Source organism: Drosophila sechellia, chromosome 2L (assembly GCF_004382195.2).
Source record: "Drosophila sechellia strain sech25 chromosome 2L, ASM438219v1, whole genome shotgun sequence".
Taxonomy (NCBI): Eukaryota; Metazoa; Arthropoda; class Insecta; order Diptera; family Drosophilidae; genus Drosophila; species Drosophila sechellia.
The window spans coordinates 20,485,070-20,507,263 of NC_045949.1; the positions used below are offsets into that span (position 1 = coordinate 20,485,070).

A 22,194-nucleotide genomic window follows, 5' to 3' on the forward strand; every position below is an offset into this window, starting at 1 on the left:
TAGCGTTTTTATAAAGTTATTACGGTTTATTGTTTAGGAACAATTTACAAAATCTCATTATTAAGAACTTAAGAATAAAAAGTATCATGAATTTACCAAGCTAGTTTCGACTTTACTAAAACATTATATAACACGAATTTAGGGTATTTATTTCAGTGAATTCTGATTTTATACAAAATCTCCTATTTTAAGCACTGAAATAGTGACATAAGGGATTAAGAACTTTCCCACTGTGCGGTTGGATGTCGGACGAACGAAACAAGTTTGAGAGAGCATCACCCGAACCATACAAGTTAAAAATAATGTTAACATATGAATTGCTACGTATTTTTGCAATTAAACCAACTTTTTAAACACACAAAATTATTATGATTGGAAATTTCTTTAAAGCCAAACGAAATTTTCACAATGCCGATAAGCAGGGTGCGTGATGCCGTTATGAAAGGTGGGAGAATAGGGAGAGAGCAGCAAGTGCGCAAGTGTGTGTGGTAAAATGGTACCCCTATCACAATGCAGTTCACAAAAATAGTCACCATCCGTGACCGTGGTTTTGGATATTCTAGAACATTCTTCAATATATTTCAGATTAGTATTAGAAATAAAATGAATTCTTGTATACGTCTGTATTTATTAACGCTCTTTTATGATTTCGTACGGAGTAAAAACTTGCGTTAAAATGTTGTGCTAATAAGATGCCAAGGCAAACGCCTATTACAGATTATGCTTTCTAAATGTGTGATAACAATTCAGCAGAATTACAAGAATTGCAGAACATTTCACGTGGTTTTTTTTGTATTGCAACTTCACGCCACAGAAATTCCCTCACACACACACGCACACATGAATACAAACGGAACACGTCAACAACAACAATTCTCCTTCTTTCCCATCTCTCTCTCGCTCCAATTGTGTTTGTATGAGTTTAAGAGGCAAAGAAAATGTTAATTTTAGTACATTGCTTAGCACTTGAGTTAAACGCGCAAATTGGTGACACAAATATCGATTTGTTAAGTTTGAACAATTTAATTTGTCGCGCCTTTAAGCTCGCAAATAGAAGTATTTACTTTGGGCAATCGGATGAGGCTTTTGATTTCGCATTTGTTTGCGAGTGTGTGTGTGCGACGAGCCTTCTAATTCCCCAAGAAGAAGAAGAGCACCATTCGGTGGCCTAATTTGTTTCACTGCTCCGAAATCAAGCTTTTCCGATGCCTGCTTCTATTAACCTTTATTTGATTCGACTCGCGCGTTCGACGATATTTTTGCAGTAGTTATTTACTTTTCGTGTTTGTGGAGTGCACCTCTTTTATGCCGCGTTTGAAGAAGAAGCAAGCCGTAGTAGTGTTGTAGGTACTGTCGAATTTGGGGAAGGGAATGATGCGTAGCTCTTGCAATCGATAGCTCGAGGAGTCCCTTTTCGCGTTTCACAACACTTGGGCGGGAATTTTAAATCTAAAGTGCGACTATTGTGAATCGAGAAAAAATGCACATTTCCGCTTTACCAATCATTTTAGAGTTGATCAAAAAAAATTAAACACTTATTGCATTTAAAAATTAAATTGTCTTTGTTCGTTTGAGTTTACAACTATATCGAGTCTTAATCTCTGAGTTTTCACATAGAAATATAGTTTTTATGCAAGGAATCTCCAATAATCTCTTCAGTAGAATCTACAACTCGCTAAAAATAAGGTTGCACATTTCGTTGTTCTTCTGGTTCAGGGCAAAAGTGCAGCCGGCAGTTTTGTGGGAGAGTGTAGAGCGCACATGTTTGGCATAAGGACGATCAACAGACTGCAGGAAAACCGAACGAACGTTGGTTTGTCTGCGAATGAAGGTTTTAATTAGCATGTGAGTCATAAAAATAGTTCTAGCAAACTCACTTGAGAAGCTGTTCAGGTCGCTGGAGTTGCATGCACAATTTAATGCCGCTGTAGAAGTCCAAGTCCGCATTCAGACTCAACTTTGGTTCGTGGGTGATGCTGAAATCCTGCACTAATTTCGCATACGTAAAGCCAACGGCCACATGACCAAGGACAGCGCTGCCAGTGCTATAAGCCAAGAGTTAAGCGTGAGTTGAGAAATGCTATGAATTTTCCACTTACATTTGCTGGATTTCCGTCTGGGCATTTCGATTCCACAGGCTGAATCCCACCTTGCCATTGAGATCCACACTCCTGGCGCCCAGAACTCGCCAGTGTAGCGTCGCCCCGGAGGTCAGGATTATGTAGTGCTCGTTGTCCTGGGACAAAGTGGTTGCCTGGTAAGCGGGCGTTGAGTCCGAGGCACTTCCTCCCCATACGTGACCCATTAGCTCGGTCTGGCCGCTGAAGAATACTAGGGGTCGCAATTGAGCACCCTGCACACTGATCTCCATGCCCGCGGTGACCGCTTCGTCTTCACTGAACTCATCATCCGCCGGGATTCCATCATTTCCATTGCCGGAGTCACCATCGCCTACTATCGAGCCCAAGCCGGCAGTGTAGATGCCCAATTTGAAGCTGCTGGCTTGGGAACGCCCTGCGTGGAGCAGAAATTCCACGGAGCCACGTTTCAGTATTCCCTGATATACTTCCTGGGTACTTAGCAGGGTTTCGTTGAAGGCTGGAGCCTGGGAAAGCTGACGGGTGAGGACTGTCGTAAGACCTGCAAGTATTGAAGATTATAATTGGTTGAACAATGTCATCAGGAAATTAGGCACTCACCCTTTTGTCCCAGCACATTGTAGTTGTTTACATGCCTCCGTTTGATAAGCTCCGATTCGAACAATGCCCTGAATCGCGGGCACTTCTCAGCCAGCATTCTTAGCTTCTGCAGCACGTAGGTTTTGATCTCAAACTGGCGATCATTGGAGGCCAGGTATTCCAAGAGGAAGCCCAACTGCTCCTGAGTTGGCCGGAGGGACAGGATAATATCAAGAGCCAGAGTGCGAGCGGAGCTATCAAAGCGACGCTTTCTCTGGTAGAATATGCCCTCAAACTGCAAGCGATGGGAAGAGTTAAAGCTACCTAGCGGAAAAGCTTTCAGAGCCTGTAAGGCAGCCACCGATAAATTGGGGGCCTCGCCAGTTTGAGCGTGCTCCAGCAGAGCTTCAATGGTAGCAGGATCCTGGAGATTTTGCAGAGCCCCTATGTACAAAGTGGGCTCCTTGGAGGTGAGACCTTGCAGGAGATAAGAACGCACTTCCTTCAACAAAGGATCTTCAACATCTAGTCCGCTTTGGCGGGTCAAGGTGGCCAGGGTTTGGATGACGCTTTCCCTCAGCTTTAAATGCTTTTTGATAGATTCCTGTTCCACCAATCCGAACAAGTGCTCAACTATTTTCCTGTCTGGATGGGTGGCGACCGCCAGGGACTGCAGGTATTTCTCTAGCAGATCCAATTGCTCGTTTGTGGTTTCCGACTCCTTGTATAGGAATCCAAAGGTGGCATTATGAGCATCGAAGGTTTGAACAGCGCCCAAAAGATCCACCAACTGGGGCAGAACTTCTGAGTGATCCCTAAGTAGATCTTCAAATTGTTCTTGCCTTGTGATGCGAGCCAGGGGAATTAGTTTTACGTACGCAAGAGCCAGCGAGGATTTGCCCACATCGCCGGATTGCAATTCCGTCAGAGAGTCCTTTAATTGGTCCTCAAGCTGAAAGAGAGATTTTTAGTTCATTTGAATTTCAAATTTGGGGATTAATTTGAGATTATTTACATACCGTTTGCTCTTTGATCGCACTGATCATGCCATCTACATCGGACTCTAGCTCGAAGACGCGATACCATTCCAGCAGGCTCTGGATGGCCTTGTCTAAGCTGCCTTGTTCCAGTTGCTTGACTTCCTCCGATCCTTGCGAGACGTGTTGCAGAATCAACGCACTCTTTACGGAGCTTCCCACATCTGGTTTGGCAGCTAGATTGAGGCGGTGATTCTCCTGAGACTCTGCCTTCAAGAGTGTGCCCTCTGAAGAGAGCTCGTAGAAGACCGTCTCCTGGGCTTGCTGAGTAACTCCAAGAGCTTCTTCTGGGTGATAGTTCACCCTGAGATCCCACAGAGAGCAGTCACTTTTGGTTTTCTCCACCTTCGTGGATGATTTGACATTATAGGACACACGACACAGGCCAGAAACATCCAGTTCCTCCTCATGGGAAGCTTCCAATCTGAGCTGCAGCAGGGAAGCAATTCCGCGCTCCAAGTTCAGCAGGGATTGATCTTTGGAAGTATGGGCTATGACCTTGTCAGGCTGTCCCTTAACCAGACTGATATAAAAAGGTCTATCGGGTATCTGGGTAATTAAGCGGGCTTTTCCAGAGGCGTCGACCTTGCTTCCGCTGATAAAAACCTCCAGTAACTGGTCCTCATCTCCACTCCAAACTGAGTTGATCTTCAGATCGGTCTCAAATGTATAGCTCGTCTCCGCGACGCTTGAATCTCGTCCCAGTTCCTGGAGTATCACTTGATTCTGTAGCTTGAAAAATTGCTGACTGTTTGGAGCTATTAGGGCCGTTCTTCCATCCTCTAAAGAAATGCGACCGAAAAGAAACAGTAGAACACGTCATTAGTCAAACGAATTGTTATAACTTTCACCCAGAAGCAGCGCTACATGCTGATATGTATTTTCGTCGTTTACTAAGCCTGGGTCGAGGTTATCAACAAGTGGCCCTGCACAGTGGGCAGCGGTAAAGCAAATAGTGGGAGCAACGTGTACGAGGGACTGATAATCTGAAGGAGGGATGGGGTGATAGATAGCAAAGGTCGATGTAGATGTGGTTCAATCCGGGGATCTTTAGAAACATATGTGATGGTGTTTATCTATGTTTCGGTTTTCAGTAATTCAGGACGGGTAACTGCATTTTTTGTCTAACTTTACAGAAACAAAACGAAACACATGTACAGGTGCCACCAACCTTTCACATTTCCTTGACCTTCAATACTGTTACTTGCCCCACTGTAAAACAGCTGCTTCGATTGGAAAGTGTGTCAGATAAAAGTTCTCTTTCGGTCTTTTGTTTGTGTGCGTAGGCGGAGGTGTGGCACTGTCACTGTTGTTGTTTATCGCCAGACGCTACCACAAACAGTTCATTCAACTTGACCAAAACCCATTTACCCAACTAAACGTAAATATTGGCATCACTTACCCAAAAGTCCCAAAAAGAGGGCCAGCAGTAGCAGGGTTCGCAGGCACTTCTTATGTTTGTTCTCCATTTTCCCAAGGTCTTTGTTCGATTCTGTACTTATATTAAATTGAGCAGAGGTAAATTAATTCATTGATAAGACCGAGCCGAGCCGGCAGGCGACGGAATTAAAAGCGGAATGGCAACAGAACGGGGCTGAGGAGCGAGATTCTGACTCGTGGTGACTTTAAGCAGCTGAGAGTCGCTGAGCTGGGCTGTGGTGAGATTGAACAGCTGGCGAGCCAGAGGGCGCCACTGTTACGGAGAGTGCCAGAATGTAAATTATTCGAACTCTTACAAACTTTTTTACTTTCTACAAATACGTATACATATACATTATAACCCATCCAAAAACATTCATACCGTTTTCATATTGGAATGTGTTTTTATATCAGTTACTCGTAGAGTAAAAGGGTATACTAGGTTCGTTGAAAAGTATGTAACAGGCAGAAGGAAGCGTTTCCGACAATATCAAGTATATATATTCTTGATCAGAATCAATAATCGAGGAATTCTAGCCATGTCCGTCTGTCCGTATGAACGTCGAGGTCTCAGGAAATATAAAAGCTAGAAGGCTGAGATTCAGCATACAGATTCTAGAGACAAAGACGCAGCGCAAGTTTGTTGACCCACGTCGCCATGCTCACTTACCCACAAACCGCCCAAAGATCCCACGCCTACGTTTTTAAACCATTTTTCGATTTTTTTTCATAATTTTATGAATGTCTATTTCAAGAAAAAAAATTTCGCCACGCCCACTCTAACGCCTTAAAGCCGCCGAACCGGCCACGCCCACACTTTGGAACAATTTTTAATTTTATTCCCCAATATCTATCGATATTCCAACAAAAAAAATTAATTTCGCCTTCGCATTCACACTTGCATTCCCTCTTGTTTTTATTTTATTGTACAATTGCTAAAAAACTACCTTGATTTCAAATTAATCTTTCCTTTCAAATTTGTGTCTGCCTTCAAGGACTTACTTTTGAATGCTGTTAATTTTGCCTAGTTTTTTAATATAAATTCCGATTTGCTAATGAGGCCGGCTACATAGTATTGTAAGGTATTGTAGACGAATCGATGACTTTTCATATAAGCCGTAAATAAACCCCGGCAACTTGAAGAGCAAGATCTCCTAGTAATAATCGTATATTCCAAAATGCAATAAAAAATATCGAACAATCGCTTTCTGATTATATAAGAAATATTTAATGTACAACTAATATATGGAAAAATTTCACGTTTTTCAAAAACTTAATACATATATTCAATACGCATATTAAAATTGAATGGTTACACGATTCGATTTACATTGTGCAAATAAAGTGATCTGCGTCAATGCTGGAATAAATGTGTCCCTCGGAAATCATAAAGTCCAGAATGTTGCTGGAAAAATAAGAAACAACACATGTAAGAATTAATATTACTTAATAAAGAATATCAAATGATGCAATAGCTTTGGATAAACAGCTTACGTCAACTCAGAGTCGCTGATGTGGGAGAATTTGGCTTTCAGTTGCTTGCGGGAGATGCCCTCTTCGGAAACATTGCTCTTGATGGCCTGGAAGACGGCCTGCTGCTTGGGATCTAGCCCACTGACAATGGCCGAGCTCTGGGAGGCGGTGAAATCAGCTATGGAGCCTGAGCCGGAAGAAGCCCCTGCACCAGCTCCAGCTCCACCCTTGCTCTGGTAGTCCTCGGCCCTGTAGCGGGCATTGAGTACTTCCAGCAGGTGGGTGCACACCTCGTTGGGATCCAAGACGGGCAGTAGCTTGAATATCATTAGGGTTTTGGAACCGCCTTGCGACCGGGTGGTGCCGTAGACCTTCACGTAGTTGTTGACCATGACCTCGGGTGCCTTGAGAGCGTCGCCCTCCTCCAGCCAGTAGTGCGCATCGATCCTGCCGCTATGATCCTCCAGTGTATAGGTGATCTTCGTCGAGGAAGTCTCCACGTTTCGCACTATGGCCACAACACAGGCCATGGCGTACTGCATGCCGAACAACTCGATGTTTCCCTCCGGGGCGTCCACAATCTGCTTCACCACCAGGGGCACTATTCCCTAGTTGCAAACATACGAAATCATGTTAGGTTGTGCAACTTTACTGGCGTCTCACTTACTTCTCCCTTTTGATTGCTGGCGGCTCCAGCGGGCGCAGTTTGTGTGGCATTGAAATCTCCAACTAAAAACGAGCTTCGCCATTAGTTCCTTTACTTTCTTTGAGCTACTAGTTCTACTTACATGAATCATTCATTTTCTTGGCTTTTGAGGGATTTTGAGTATTCTATATAATTTCACAAGCAGCCGCTGGTAAACAATCAAAACGCGCGAACGTAGAACTGACAGTGTGGCCGTAGGTCGAACGCGTCAAAATACCATCTATTTGGTATATACAAAATACAAAATGACCTGTCAATATTTCAATAGTTGTTTTGAAAACTGATTTATTGTAATAAATTGGGAATATACTTTATTCAGTTAAAAAAAAGCGACAAACTTTTTGATTTTTTACAGGACTTACAGCCCTAAATAATGCATTTATTTTTTTATGGGTAACACAATATTTTTCTTAGTACTAATAATTTCAGAAACACTTAAAACCTAGAAACTTTTCTATCGATCTTTCTTCTTCTTTTCTTTAATTTCAGCATGGGCTGAAGGACAAATTTCCTTGTTCAAGCACTCCCCACAATTTGGCTTCACTGGGGTGCAAATGGTTTGTCCGAATCCCACGAACAAATGATTGACCTCTGACCAGAGGCTGAATGGCAGCCACTTCTCCAACGCCACACGGGTTTGCTCGGGCTCCTTGGTGGGCTTCGGCACCCAGCCCAGCCTGTTAGAAAGGCGGTGGACATGGACGTCCACTCCGATTCCGGTTATCTTGTTCCAGGCCACTGCCATGCAAATATGGGCCATCTTGGGGCCAACTCCTGGAAGAGCTACAAGGTCCTTGACATTGTCTGGAATGTCCGAACCATACTTGTCCATCAGTATGTCCACGGTTTGCTTGAGGTACTTGGCTTTGTTCTGGAAGAGATCGAGAGTAAGAGCGATTTATTTATTCATTATTAATTTTACCACACCTTGTAGAAGGATACGGGATGCAGTAAGTTCTCAAGTTCAGTCACTGGCATTTCCTTTACTTTCAGTGGAGTTAGACCTCGGTCTTTGAGGCGATTCATGGCTTCATAAGTAGTTTGGTCCTTGGTTTGACTGGACAGCATCAATGCAACTAGGTTTTGGAAGCGCTGCGTCTGCAAGGAAGTTGTTAGTTTGTAACTTATTCTTCTCCGTACTTAATTCCACTCTTTGGAAATACCTTCGAGTCTGCTTTCAAATCGGCGCATCGGTGACATCCCATGGTGTCCACTGGCGCAGTTCTGGAGTTTCTCATAATGCGAATGTTTTCTAGGTGGTTAAACCACAAAGGATGTGGTGCTAGCACCTCAGAATAGGAATGGGAATCCTCCTGAGCTTCCTGCTTTATTTGGGGTTCCACCTCCTCTTTTACCTTATCCACTCTCACTGGAGAGTCCACGGCATCAGGCACCACTTTGCATATGACCACAGTAGCCGAACCCATTTGAACTCTGGTTACCATGCGATCCTCCTTTCTAATCTTTTTGGGTGCAACTCGAGCTGGAGACAAGGGCTCAATTTTCATGTTAGTTTTCTTCACGGCTTCCCCATTTAAGAGACGCTGCTTGCGGGTTTGCACGGGGGAGAAGAACACTGAGCTACTCGATCCTGCTGCGCCAGAAGACACACCAACCAGATCCTCGATATCCTGGAAGATTTAGAAACTGCGTCTTGAGTATCAATATCATTGTTTATCATGCATCTCCGCCTACCCTCACGTTATCCGCCCGATTTGGACGGCTTTTTATTTCCGTGGGTTTTATAAGATCTCCCCGTTTTGCCAATTTGGCCATAACTAATACAATTCTGCGCTTCACTTTCAGTTTCAATGTTTGTTTACATTCCGAACCTATCGATTTCGATGTAGGAGACACGGTCACACTTTACACCTAAGTAGCCGGGAACATTTGAAATTTCGAAATATTCAACTCATACAACAAATTAAGATTTTAAGAACAATTTTTCGTATGCTACAACTTATACGCTATTACAATACATTTTAAGCCAAAAATTTAATACAAATGTTTCCATTTCGAAATCAACAACTCATAAAACTAAATTATGATATCTAAAATAAATTTTATACCCGTTTTTTATACTCGTTTTTTTTTTTTTTTTTTTTTTTTTTTAAAGGCAACTAATTTTAATCATTAAGGTTTCAAAAGGAATCGTTCAGTAATTCCTCTGAACATAACCTAATGTGTGATAAAGATAAATGAGACCAAGTGGTATCTTAATTATAAAGTACAAAAGAAAGAAAAATCTAGTCTAGTTATCAATTACTTAAATATGTTATGTAATATGTTATATTATCCTCCGGGTAAGGAGATCGCTGGTGTGTACCCTCATCAGTCTTTGGAGGGAGATGAGATCAGCTAGGATAGTTGCTAGTCGGTTCGGGTGGGGCCATAAGCCTGTCGGCATAACGGCTGCTGTGGAAATTAATCTGATCCCCAAGAATGGTAACTTTCAGATCTCTTTCGATGACCATGTTCGTCACGTACCAGGGGAGCCCAGATGCGTGACGTGCAGCTCTCGACTGGACCACACGGAGCCTATTAAGCTGGGATTTGGCGGCAGTTCCCCACACCTGGATGGCATAACTCCACGTTGGAGCGAGAATGGCTTTGATTAAAAGAGCCTTAGAGCTCATTTGAAGTTTGCTGGAGTGGAAGAGCCAGTCGAGCTTTTTTAGCTTCGCCAGTGACTTAGATTTGACCGACGTGATGTGGGCCCGATACTCGTAGAGTTAAAGGGTTAACTAGATTCGTTAAAAAGTAAGTAAAAGACAAAAGGAAGTGTTTCCGACCATATAAAGTATATATATCCTTGATCAGGATCAATATCCGAGTCGATCTAGCCGTGTCCGCCTGTCCGTCTGAACGTCGAGATCTCAGGATATAAAAAATCTAGCTGGCGACGCCCTTGGGTATCTGATAGTCGGGGAACTCGACTATAGCATTATCTCTTGTTTGTATACTACAATACTGTAGCTATAAAGTCTTGCTATACAACATTTAAATCGAAAAATGTTATTTCCCATTAATCACAATCGGTTTTTAAGAAATAAAAAAATGGGAAATGAAAAAATATTTGAATTATATACTCTCCAATCATGATATTATTTATTGAGATAGCAGTCTTCTCTCGTGGGCCTGCAAAGAAGGCATTAACAACAAAACAAAGTTAATAAGAGTACATCTACTGACCTCATGTGCCGTCTTCAGAAGGTGCTCGAAACTCGAACGACCCGTTTGGAGCACCAACCCGTAAAAGACTTTGCTCCACGATTGGGTCAGTAGTTCGAATGGTGACCCAAACTCCACTAGAGTGCCAGCGTCCAGAACCATGACCCTGTCCGAATCGATGATCGTGTTCAACCTGTGGGCTATGGTCAGAACGGTGCAATCTCTGAACTTCCTGCGAATGGTGGATTGTATGAGGGCGTCTGTTTGGGGATCCACATTTGCGGTAGCCTCGTCCATCACAAGGATGCGGTTCTCGCGGAGAATCGCCCTGGCCAAGCAGACCAGCTGCCTCTGACCTACACTGTAGTTGGCTCCGCCCTCGGCAACCACACTTTCCAGGCCATTTGGCAGCTTCGACACCTCATCTTTGAGGTGAACCTGGCGAGAAAAGGGTGATTAGTTATAGTTATGGTTAGGTTTGTAATTACTCACCTCTTCTAAGGCCTTCCACAATTTTTCATCAGCATACTGTTCAAAGGGATCCAAATTGCTGCGCAGGGTGCCGGAAAATAGCACAGGTTCCTGGGGAATTATAGAGATCTTGCTGCGCAGATCGTGAAGCCCAATTCCCAGAATGTCCGTGCTGTCTATTAACAAGGATCCATCGTTGTAGGACAACCTAAAGAGGGCATTTATAAGGGAGGACTTTCCGGCACCCGTTCTGCCCACGATGCCAATCTTTTCGCGTGGCTTGATAACGAAATTCAGTGACTTGAGGACTCTATCCGTCTTGGGATCGGGGTTGTATCTTAGAATTAGTTGTTCCGCACTGATCAGACCCTCTTGTGGCCAATTCTTGGGTGGTTTCTTGTCGTCTGGGGACTCAAATTCTCCCTCTGCTTCCAGGTGCCTATATTCTAAAACTCTTTCCACAGAGGTCATGGAGTTCTCCAGCTCAGCGGATTGCCGCATTCCCCACTGAACAGTCCCCGTCATGGACATAGCCTGGGTAATAACTAAACCGATTTGACCAGGATTATCCAGGGGAGGGCTAAAATAGCTCATTAGGGTTACCGATATGACGTAGGCCACGCAAAACAGATCCAGATAGTAACCGAAGGCTCGATTTGTGGACAGGAATGTATAGTATCCGGAACTGTGGAGATCCTGGTAGTTATCGTATTCCTTGGTGAGCAAGTCCTGAGCTCCCATAGATCTGATGGTGGGTAGGCCATTTAAAGTGGCACTAAAATGGGAATACATTGGGGATCTGGCTATGGCTTCCAATCTTTTTACGTCTCTCGAAGTGCTCAAGTAGAATGTGCGAAGGAAATGGAAAGCCAAGAACATCGTGATGGTATTAATCAAATACCACGGATTTGTGACGCACAAAACTCCTATAATTCCACTGATTGAAAGAAATATTTGTATGCAATCGAGCATCACTGCGGGCAGGATTTCATCCACTTGCCCCAAGTCCATGGCAAATCGATTGAGGATTCTGCCCGAGGGATTCGCATGGAAGAAGTACAAAGCGGTGCGGGAGACTCCTTGGAACATGGTATTGTGTAACTGGGTGGATGAGTGCATCGCCATGCTGAAGAAGAGCAGGGTTCGAAGCAGAGCAAATATCACTAGGGCTGCATTGATTCCACTGAAGATGTAAATGTCCATAGAAGAAGAAGAGGAGTCGTTGTTTTTAACCCTGAAAACAAATATTCATTAATAGTGAAAAACATAGTTCAATTAAGCATACTTACCAGTAGGAAAGGAAGTAGTCGCCTCCAGAAGCCAAAATTTGAGTGCCCAGGCAGAAGAAGGCAACCAGGACGACCATTAGCCATCCAGAGCCGGCGGAAAAGTATTTCCCATATATGCCCAATCCAATTTTCCCTTGGGATCGCGACTCCTGAGCAGGTTGTCTCTCATTGTCCAGTATGGACTCCGTAGAGGAATCCACCGAAGTAACACTGACTCTGCTCACACGACTGCTTTGCCGGGAGTAGGTCGACTTATCATTTTTGGCATTGCCTTCTGCATTAACTTGTTCCTCATCAGAATCCCCCATTTCCTGGACCTCCGTGGCCAAAAGTTTCGCAAAGTCCTGACCACTTTTAAGCATTTCCTCGTAGGTCCCAATAGCTGATACTTTTCCCTTGTCCATGATCACAATCAGATCGGCATGTTCCAGAAATTGCAGTTGATGGGTCACCAGAATCACCAGCTTATCCCTGAGAAAGCCACGCATGCACTCCTCAAATAAATGGCGTCCCACATGGGTGTCCACAGCACTCAAAGGATCGTCGAGGAGGTAGGTATCCGCCTGGCGATAAACAGCTCTGGCCAAACTGATCCTCGCTCTCTGGCCGCCGGATAGGGAAGCTCCTCTTTCACCCACAAAAGTGCGATCGCCGTGGAGCAGTTCGAAGTCTCTTTCCAAAGCACACTTTCTTATGACATTACGATATCGGTGCTTATCCATGGGTAGACCGAAAAGGATATTATCCCTAACGGAAGCATTGAAGAGCCAGGGTTCCTGAGAGGCGTACGAGATATTTCCCTGGACCTTTAGCTTCCCCGACTCAGCAGGAAGTTCTCCTAAGATGGCTTGTATGAGGCTGGATTTCCCAGAACCAACGGGTCCAATGACAGCCACCAGTTGCGGTGGACTTAAACTGATGTTAATGTTTTCCAAAACGGGTTCCACGTGATCATGATTCCAACGGGCTTGAAAGGATTGCAATTTCACAAGGGGTTCCCCTTCGAAAAGCTTATTTGTTTGTCCACCTTTAAGGTACAAAGCTGCAGTCTCACTTCTCATCATGAATCCTTTGATTCTGCGCAGGGTTACCATCATCTCTGCAAATTGCGACATGCCGCTCGGGAAGAATTTGCACACCGTGCGTCGCATGATATTGTAGAAAGCGGTAACTGAGAAAGCGCTCTCCGCCGTCAACTCTCCGCCCATCAGGACGAATCCCAAAAGACTTACGAATATTGCGATCCTACTCAGGGTAATCTCGAAGGACAGCAGAGTGCCCCGGATGTAGTTCACCTTGCGAATGGAGCTCATTTCACTACGCCGAAGTCTTTCGATCAGCCTCCCGAATGGCTTCTCCCAGGTATACATCTTGATCACCTGAATACCTGATATAATCTCGTTCATCATCCTAACCCGCTGATCAGTTCTTAGCGCTGTTTGGTGTCTCAGTCTCGAAGTCAGTCGGCTGAGAAATGTTTGGACCGAACAGAAGTAGGATCACGATTCCGTACAGCGAAGCTACTCCGATCTGTTGGTATAGGAAGTACGAGGATATGAGCAACTCCAGCGGTCCCAGCCACAGGAAGTGAAAGTGTATCAGAGCGCGATCGAAGCGGCCCAGATCGTTGGATATGAGATTCACCACCTGGCCCGTGGTTGTATCTCCCAAGGCAGTGCGACTCAGCCGGAGTGCTTTTCGGTAGATAGCCGTGCTCACAGCCACTCTCATTTTCATGGCCAGGTGCTGGGGGAAGAATGTTCTTGTATCACAGTTCACAATAATGAATAATAATTTAAAATCTTACCATTAGGGCCATCATGAGGGGATGGAACATGTGCACCGAAAACAGTAAGCTCAGAACCAGAGCAATTCCATAAATTTGCGCCCAGAGCCCATCTCCATTTCCATTTCGTGTGAACTCTGCTATTAGAGCTCCCAGGATTAGTGGCAAGGTCGCTCTGTCAGGAAGAAACTTAGAAGATATATTGATCGTATAGCTAGATATTCATCCATACGCACCTTGTTCCCAGCTCGAGAACTCCAACAGCTATGCCAGACAGGAGAAGCTGCCCTAATTATACTTGGTTCCTTTTTTGGCGTATTCCCACAGGATCTGACTTCCGACTGCCAAGTCTCGAAGAATTTGTCGCCGAGAGTTTCCGCTTTGTGTCCTTCTAGAGCATTATATAGATCAGTGGGCTCAAGGTTTTTCTTCCTGCCCTTGAAAAGTATGGGCAACGCAAAGCTGGAAAATATATACATTAATTAATATTTAATTATTTGCTAGCATAGCTCCGAGTTTCTCAAAGACCTGCCTTCAATGCGTCAGTGGTCTTACGACTACTGATATCTACTGATAACAGTCCGTATTTAGTACGATTTTCCGCGACGAAATGGTTTTGCTATCATTAGTTTTAAAGAAGCTTTAAATAAAACATACCAAAACATTAAAGTAGAGAATATCCCCGCAGATTCTCGTGGATTTGTTTGCAATTTTTTGGCCTGCATGCTTTTAAGTTTTATTTAGTTATTCTGCTGGCATGGGCTTATCTAAGTGAAATGCACTATTTAAATAGTTTGTTGGATTAGCTACTTTTCACTTTAGTTAAAACTAAAACTTTCCGCTTAGCGAGAATAAAAATTTCAGATAAAAGCGTCCGTGGGGTTTCGCTTTTTTACTTGTTCTGATTCGTTTTAGATGCCATCTAACGAGTGATAAAATTCACGGAAGTTTTCTCACCTGGATGACGTATTTTATCTCAGAGATAATCTTGGTAGTTATGTTTGTAGTATATACAGCTATTAGATGCTTACGTTATCTGCCACTTTGCTTTAAGTAATTTCTTAAGTAATGCAAAATCATTCAATTTTTCTGTAAATTAAATAAATCTAAGGAGAAAAGTGTGAGAAAAGTGGGAAATCGTTGAAAATGGTTTAATTTCATTAGATTTTGAAATAGTTTTATTCGGATAGATACCCGTCAAATAAAGATAATACTACTGCATATCTAAAAATGTACGCTTATCAAGATTTACTAAGAAGGGAATAAATATTGACACGGACTTTGTCCAGTATCTCTGTGCTAACTTACATGCGTTCTAATACCTTTAGTTTCGTATAGGAAGTAACTTGACATCTATTTTTCAATCACCATTCAATCTTTTTGTTAGTTTTCGAAGTCTGGTATTCTTTTCTTTCGAATTTCAATGTCTTTTACACATTGTTTGTGAAATGTTTTACGCTACTCCTCATTAGAAAGTTATATTATACTCCAGACGTTCTTTATGTTCATCTGAATTCTTTAAACCGAAAACGTATGTATGTCTGTTTAAATATTTGTAAATTGAGCCATCCATCATTTTCAGCGTTTGCTTAGCGTGATATCAATAAGCAAATACAAATTAACCAAAAAATTAAACCACACACAAGTTTCAGTCGGATGCAGATGGTCACGAATTGCTCTTTTTTCAGCATAAATATAATCAGAAATGTGTGTGAATATTTTATCATTTATTTACATAAAATAACCGACCGCAAGATTTAATTAACCGCAAAAGTGGCAGAGAAAAATTGGAAAATATCTACACAGAGAGGAAAAGGAAAAACTGAATTTAAACAAAAGAGAGTCCTGCAGTCTAGTTCTTCGACTATCAGATACCCATTGCTCAGCTAGATAGAGGTGAAGGTGAAGAAATGCAATTAGAATGCGAGCAGATTTTAAAACTTTGACAGGAAGTAAAGTTATTTTGAAGCTATCTTTTTATAACTTCCACTCTTGTGGTTCCTGGATCACACGAACGGACAGACAGACTGACGGACATGCAGATACATCTACTCACTCAAGAGGCTCACCTTCTTTTTAGCGAGTTCAGCTGCTCTTTTCTTAATGAGTAACGCGTATAAAAATAAAACGCGATATGTGAGTTAATGCATAACGTAAACATGAAGGAAGGGAACCAGAGAAATAGATATGCGGACGGCGTGTATTGGCATAAAGCGGATTAATAAGGTAAATATATGCTCAGCTCTGAACACACACAGATACTCACCAACACAGACGCACACTGGACTGGAATGTAAGTCCGGGCAAATAAACATATTTATCTGTGCGACAACTCACTGAAGTGACCCTGCCCAACAAAAGTAGCAGTACCAACTGTTCCTGGGTGAAGCGAATCGGATTGGAGGACCAACAAACAAAGAGGAGATGAGATCCATAAAATACCCTTTTAAATCCTCATACAGACCTTTCACAGAAATCTCTAAAGATCTATATAGCATTTCGCAGTCTAACATTCTGAGAAGGCGAAGACCGAGGTTCCATTCAGATGCCCTTTGTGATTAAATAGTATTCAGTAATAGACAAATATCACTTTAAGAATTAAAAGTTTGAGCATATCTGTGTTTTTTTAGATACTTCTCTTGAACACTAAAGTTGCACCGTCCTGTCGCAGGGTAACATCCGTGCTTATAGGGAGTGCTTCGCACCCAACGGGCACTGACCGCTCCCACATTCAGTGCCGCTCCCCCTCCCACCGCCCCGCTCAACGCCTGCTCATCTGCGGCTCAGTCACTCCATGTTTTTGCCTTATCAGCGGACGAGGACGCAGCGTGAGTGCGGCTGTCACTTGGGGCAAACATATGTTTCGCTACAAATTGACGACAGCAACGCTCTTATCAGCAGCGGCTGCTGATAACAACAACAGCAAGGGACTTTAAGTGGGATGAATGGGGGGCGTGGGGGGAGCGATGGGGCAGAGGGCAAGGCACCCGCTGGACAACAAAAGACAACAAACGAAAATTAACGAAAACTAAATTTAAACACGTCTTGCTGCGGTCCACCCAGCGGAGATGTGTTTCATTAACTGCAGCTGCAGCTAGCCCCGTCTCGCTCGCCCCCGATTAGCCGTCCCTTTCTGCTGACGAGCATCCACACGCAGAAAAAATGTTTGAGCATATATTCACTTTGTAATCCTACCACTAATGCAACAAACTTTCTAAGTATCTCATTCCAGCTGTTAACACTGTTTTTGACTATTTGAACGAGATTTGAGATTTATACAAAATGGATTTAACTTGGCCTCATTCATCGGTTGAAGAAGTGCAGCAGCTTTCAATATATTCAGGTGGCTTCGCAACCACGTTTACTTGCAACCTGTATGTTGCTCTAAAATCTTTCTCTCACTTTCTCTTTCAGTGTACTTTCGCGGTTAGCTGTGCGATGGGGCGGGGGTGGAATGGGGAAAGGGGTTCTGGGAGGGGCAGCATGTGCTCAGACCTATTAAGGGGTTAAGGGTTGTCCAGTGGCCACCGCTGACTTTCTGCCCGCAGCGGGCGGTCACGGCAAATAAGGTTTACTGGCGCACCCCATGCGAGCTTGTCCTTGCCTAATCCACGACTGAAAGCTGGACAGGGATGCGTATGACAGGAAGCCGTTGGATATAATTGTTATTATCAAAAACAGGCATTTAACAGGGTTCCTTGTGATGAGCGGGCCAGTTGGCTCCTCCGCCCTCCTAGCTGACAATTCTGTCTTGAGCTCAATTTGATTAACATAGAACGTGTCATTCAAAGGGGTAAAGACTGAAATATTAATAAGTTATTTTCATTTTAAATGGAACAATAAGTACCTGCCGCCCCTTTGACAGTTCTTAACCACTAGAAATACGTTAGGTAAGCGGAGCCTCTTTTATACTTTCATAGTTCGCTTTGTAGCCAAATTGCAACATAGCCTCCACCCTGCCCCCCAACTTCCTTAAAGCCCCAAAGGGGCAGGGAAGTTAAGTAAGTATATATATAAAAGGGGCAGCAAAATATTAAATCCGACCCCTCGATGCCTCGTTCGATTCGCTGCGGTGTGAACAAATAAACAAACAATCCTTTGGCTTTCGGCCAGGCTTTCGCCGAGGTGCGTATGCATATGGGCTGGTGTGTACACATGGGCATGTGTTTGGATTCCGGGGAGGGGGGAGCTGCTTGCCAGCTGGCTCATTCACGTGCAGGTCGCTCCTGCCGTTCGGAGGGGGCTGGAGCGGCTGAAGGGGCTGGACTGCTGACCTGGCCCAGGAAACAATTAGCTCTAAATAAAATTTCAAAATAAGCAGCCGCAAGTGGGGCTTTGCCACCATCGCCGGCGAGGCGAACACGCCACTTGCGCAGAATGGGAACTCATATTAGATAGCATGATATCACTTAATTACGGTATTTAAATGAGCAACAAATGATATGCTTTGGGCTTTTAGAGCCCGATCAGAAATAGCCCCGAATGAATGTGTGCAGCAGCGGGTTTCGATGCATTTTACCAAATTTTATTTCCATATTTCGGCTTTCAGCATTTAATTTCTGTTTTGGCAAAACGTGCGCCCTAAACTATGCAACACTTTGTGGGTCGTAATAATCTTTTGGCCAACTTCATTGCCATGGCATGTCGAGCTACTCATGTGCGAGTGTGTTTGAAATGTAATTGAAATTTAGTTGGCAAAACTAATTGGAATTGCTGCATTATGCAAACGCCGATAAAGCCCCAAACAGAAATGCCTCACAGTGGGTATGTAAAAATCAATGGAAAAAAGGGTCAAGCGATTGATTTGCATGGTTTATTCTCTTCGTTTTCCTGGCTTTAAAAAACAGAATAAACAAATTAAGGGTCGAACTTATTCGTTAGCTATGCCAAAGTTTTATTTCTTGCTATGTCGTTCATGGGCTGGCCCAAAAATCAATCATTTAAATAATTGATATTTAAGCCCAAAACGAAGGGTACTAAATTAGCTCAGTGCAGTTGTTTATTTGGGAAAACTGTACAAAAACGTTTCGACAGAAATAGCTAATGAAAATAATTTGCGTGCTCGTTCGACTAAACCCAAAAGTGAGCGACGTAAATAATTAAATTAACCGAAATGACATGCAAAATGCTCAGGACAATGGCTTCAAACGACCGCTATTAGGGGAGGTTATTGGGGAGGGGTCACCAAACGGAAATTTTAAACTGCACTGTTGACCCAATTAGCAAACCGTTTTGGCCATCGCGTTCAGTTTTCGGCCAATATTGTATTATGCATGTCACAGGGAGCTGCCAGGTCGCGGAAGTCATTCGCCATCGACCTTTAGCTCCCAACTGAAAACGCTATTTAATGCCCGAACTATTCGAATATTCAACGATTTTAAATCCACGCCGCACATTAATAAATGTCCCTGATTCACAGGATGTTATTAGTAAATTTGCACTCCCTTTATTTCCCAGATTTGTTTTGTTATTCATGCGAACTTTATGTTAAGTAGAACAAAAGCCAAAAGTTTACCAAAATTCAAACGCAAAAAATTATGCCAGCTTCTACATAATAATAAAAGTTTTATCCGCGCTCAATTTAAGCCACATTTCGGGTTTGCCGTCTCTCGACTGCCGGAAAGTTTAGCTGATTTACTTTTCCACTTTTGCTCTATTTTTCCACTATAATATTTAACTATATCACCCTGAGGTATCTATCTGGATTGTGTTCGTATATTGAAGCTGAAAGAATATTATAATAGGATGCTTAATTTATAATGGATACCTTGAGCCTCAGATTAATTAATAATTAATTCTGGCCTGGATTTGTATCATGTATGCTCAATTTTCCCCATTTTCCTGTATTCTATTCATGGTAACTGCAAGGATATCTTAATTGCAGCTCATTCGGTGTTCCACCTACGGCCATAGCTAAAATCGTTCAGACATGAAAAAAGTGCCTGCAATTTTCCCTCCATTTTCCATTGACTGTTCATTGTTGTCCCTGCGATTTTGTCGTTTTGCTTCGGATCATTTTGTTTGTGTTGTTTCTATTTTGTTTGGTTGTTTTGTTGCGTTTCGGGTTATATGTACAGCAAACATAGTTTTAACAATTTTGGTGAAAATGAAAATGAAATGCCAACAGCCAGCGGCCAGAGGTGTGCCACACGCGTGAACTCACACTCAGGAATTTGTTTTTTTCGCATTTGGAAAAATTTCGAGAAAATGGGATGCATTGAGCAGATTTTAATATTCAACGTGAGAAAGCAAATTATAGGAAATAAATTAAAAAATAACTGTTCGACAATTTACGGAAATTATTTGTATTTCTAAAAGTAATTGTTGGTTTTCTCATGCAGTTAATATTCATTTTCCATAAAAGTATTTTCAATTTTTCCAGTGCATTTCTCCACATCTACATACAAATTCACGTTTGGCAGTAAGAGTGTGCGTGTATTCCCAAGTATACATGCATTTATACAAACACGCAAATTATGCAAACGGCTACCGCAAATAACATAAATTTCCCAAACTTGGCGGCCCGCAACGCACCTGGATCAGGTGAGGCAGGGGCAGGAGGGGTGGCCACTGGGGTACGAACAGTGTTGACACCCATTCTTAAAAAAGTGGAAAATCAGATGAATTATAAATAAATATAATATATCTTTCATACCAAATTAAATCGAAATTCTTGCGTATTTTTTACGTGAAATTAAAAAAGAAACGATTTTATAACTTTATTCAAGTTCTCGAAAATTAGCTTAAATGTTGCAATATTACCACTAACTTATACTATTGCCACTGATATTGGGCTCTTGAATTACATCAATTGTTTCGTTTCTATTTTCTTGACCAGATTTCGCCCGAAAATAGCCAAGGTAACAACACTGGACATGAAGGTGTTGGATGATAGCGCCGCATAGAAATGTTAACGCGATGGCATCTGGGTCTGTGTGAGTGCGTATCTGTGTGCCTGCATTCACCGAGCGTGTGTGTGTGTGTGCTGGTGTGTAAATTCCAGCGAACGAACAACTTTATATGCAGCAAAGGCAGAGGAATACGCAAAATGCAGCGCTTTTGATTTCGTTTAATGCACGCATCTTTAGCATTCATAATAAAAGCAGATTACGAGCGTTGACAGCACTGTCAATACAGAACGGGAGGCGTGGCAGGGGCGGTGGCAAAGATGTGGGGGAGGGGGGTGGAGTTCTGTCAACGGCAGCGGCCAATTGCCGTAAATTTGCATGGCACATCAACAAACGAATGAAATTAAGCTGTTTTGCCGTCAGAACGAATGGAGCAATACTCTTTCTGCGGCAACAATTTATAAATCATTATTTAATACCGAAGAATTATTAAAGTTTATAAGGTTTCGATTTCTGTTTTACCTTAGCAATAACATACATTTTTAATTCAAATTTATAATCATTGCTATTTTCAATGTTGTTGTATCTGTTATGTAACAAACCACTGAAACAATCTGTACATTTACATTAATAGCATTAAGTTAGAAGTCAATTAATATCACCTAAATATGCACGTATTTATTGTTTGCCAATTTCTGCATCCCAGATTACTTCTACTTCAAATATTAATCAGCTTTTCCTTCCATTATTTCCCACTACCAATGTCATTCGAAAGTCAACGTACCCCGGGGAAAACCCTTTACGTGCCCAAAAAAGAAGCAGCGAGACCTAAAACTCAAGATCAACAAAACGCTTTAAGTTATGTCAAGTTCCCATTGATTCTCCCGGGACCCGTTCCCACACACTGACACAGATACACCAAGGCACACACAGATACACGCACACACAAGCACAGCAGCTCATAAGTTAGTGACATTAATGCGCTTAATTAAAGCAGCGCCTGAATGTCAACAACAACAACAACAATAGCAATTTGCATTGCCAGTCTGGGGAAAAAGTATACTTTAGTTAACAGAAGGGAGTTTGCATTTGGGCCAAAGGGATTTAAGCTACCACACAAAAAGGATATCTGCATATGACTAAAAACGACCGGCGAGAAATGTAACTTTTACTGTATTCTCCAATTGTTTAAAAAAGTTGATGAAAATAACTTTTTATTTTCCAAATTAAGCCAGCCAAAAGCTGCCATAAAAACGTATAGAAAATATTTTGTCACTTATAATTTAATGAAATTATTACATGGAGATGGCTATTGG

The 22,194-nt window shown here is 42.6% G+C and overlaps 4 protein-coding genes across 4 annotated transcripts; all 4 read right to left on the bottom strand.

Annotated features, from left to right (window-relative positions):
* Positions 1-1,538: 1,538 nt before the first annotated feature.
* Positions 1,539-5,282, bottom strand: LOC6618221 (microsomal triglyceride transfer protein large subunit). The gene is made up of 6 exons (XM_002042460.2): positions 5,118-5,282; positions 3,698-4,497; positions 2,700-3,630; positions 2,100-2,640; positions 1,878-2,045; positions 1,539-1,819 (listed from the first exon to the last, which is right to left on the bottom strand). The coding sequence occupies exons 1-6, from the start codon at positions 5,182-5,184 to the stop codon at positions 1,666-1,668; spliced, it is 2,661 nt and encodes an 886-aa protein (XP_002042496.1). The 5' UTR covers positions 5,185-5,282; the 3' UTR covers positions 1,539-1,665.
* A 1,113-nt stretch (positions 5,283-6,395) lies between these two features.
* On the bottom strand, positions 6,396-7,505 carry LOC6618222 (replication protein A 32 kDa subunit). Its single transcript, XM_002042461.2, has 4 exons — positions 7,396-7,505; positions 7,275-7,336; positions 6,629-7,215; positions 6,396-6,539 (listed from the first exon to the last, which is right to left on the bottom strand). Exons 1-4 carry the CDS (start codon positions 7,406-7,408, stop codon positions 6,461-6,463), a joined length of 741 nt encoding a protein of 246 aa, XP_002042497.1. The 5' UTR covers positions 7,409-7,505; the 3' UTR covers positions 6,396-6,460.
* A 158-nt stretch (positions 7,506-7,663) lies between these two features.
* Positions 7,664-9,154, bottom strand: LOC6618223 (endonuclease III-like protein 1). Its single transcript, XM_002042462.2, has 4 exons — positions 9,009-9,154; positions 8,477-8,944; positions 8,241-8,411; positions 7,664-8,184 (listed from the first exon to the last, which is right to left on the bottom strand). Exons 1-4 carry the CDS (start codon positions 9,087-9,089, stop codon positions 7,768-7,770), a joined length of 1,137 nt encoding a protein of 378 aa, XP_002042498.1. The 5' UTR covers positions 9,090-9,154; the 3' UTR covers positions 7,664-7,767.
* A 1,249-nt stretch (positions 9,155-10,403) lies between these two features.
* Positions 10,404-14,860, bottom strand: LOC6618224 (probable multidrug resistance-associated protein lethal(2)03659). The gene is given in 9 exon segments (XM_032727522.1): positions 10,404-10,451; positions 10,506-10,922; positions 10,977-12,189; positions 12,245-13,729; positions 13,731-13,990; positions 14,052-14,205; positions 14,267-14,317; positions 14,319-14,492; positions 14,688-14,860. Coding segments are annotated over 9 exon segments (3,852 nt in total). The 5' UTR covers positions 14,756-14,860; the 3' UTR covers positions 10,404-10,421.
* Between the last annotated feature and the right edge of the window lie 7,334 nt (positions 14,861-22,194).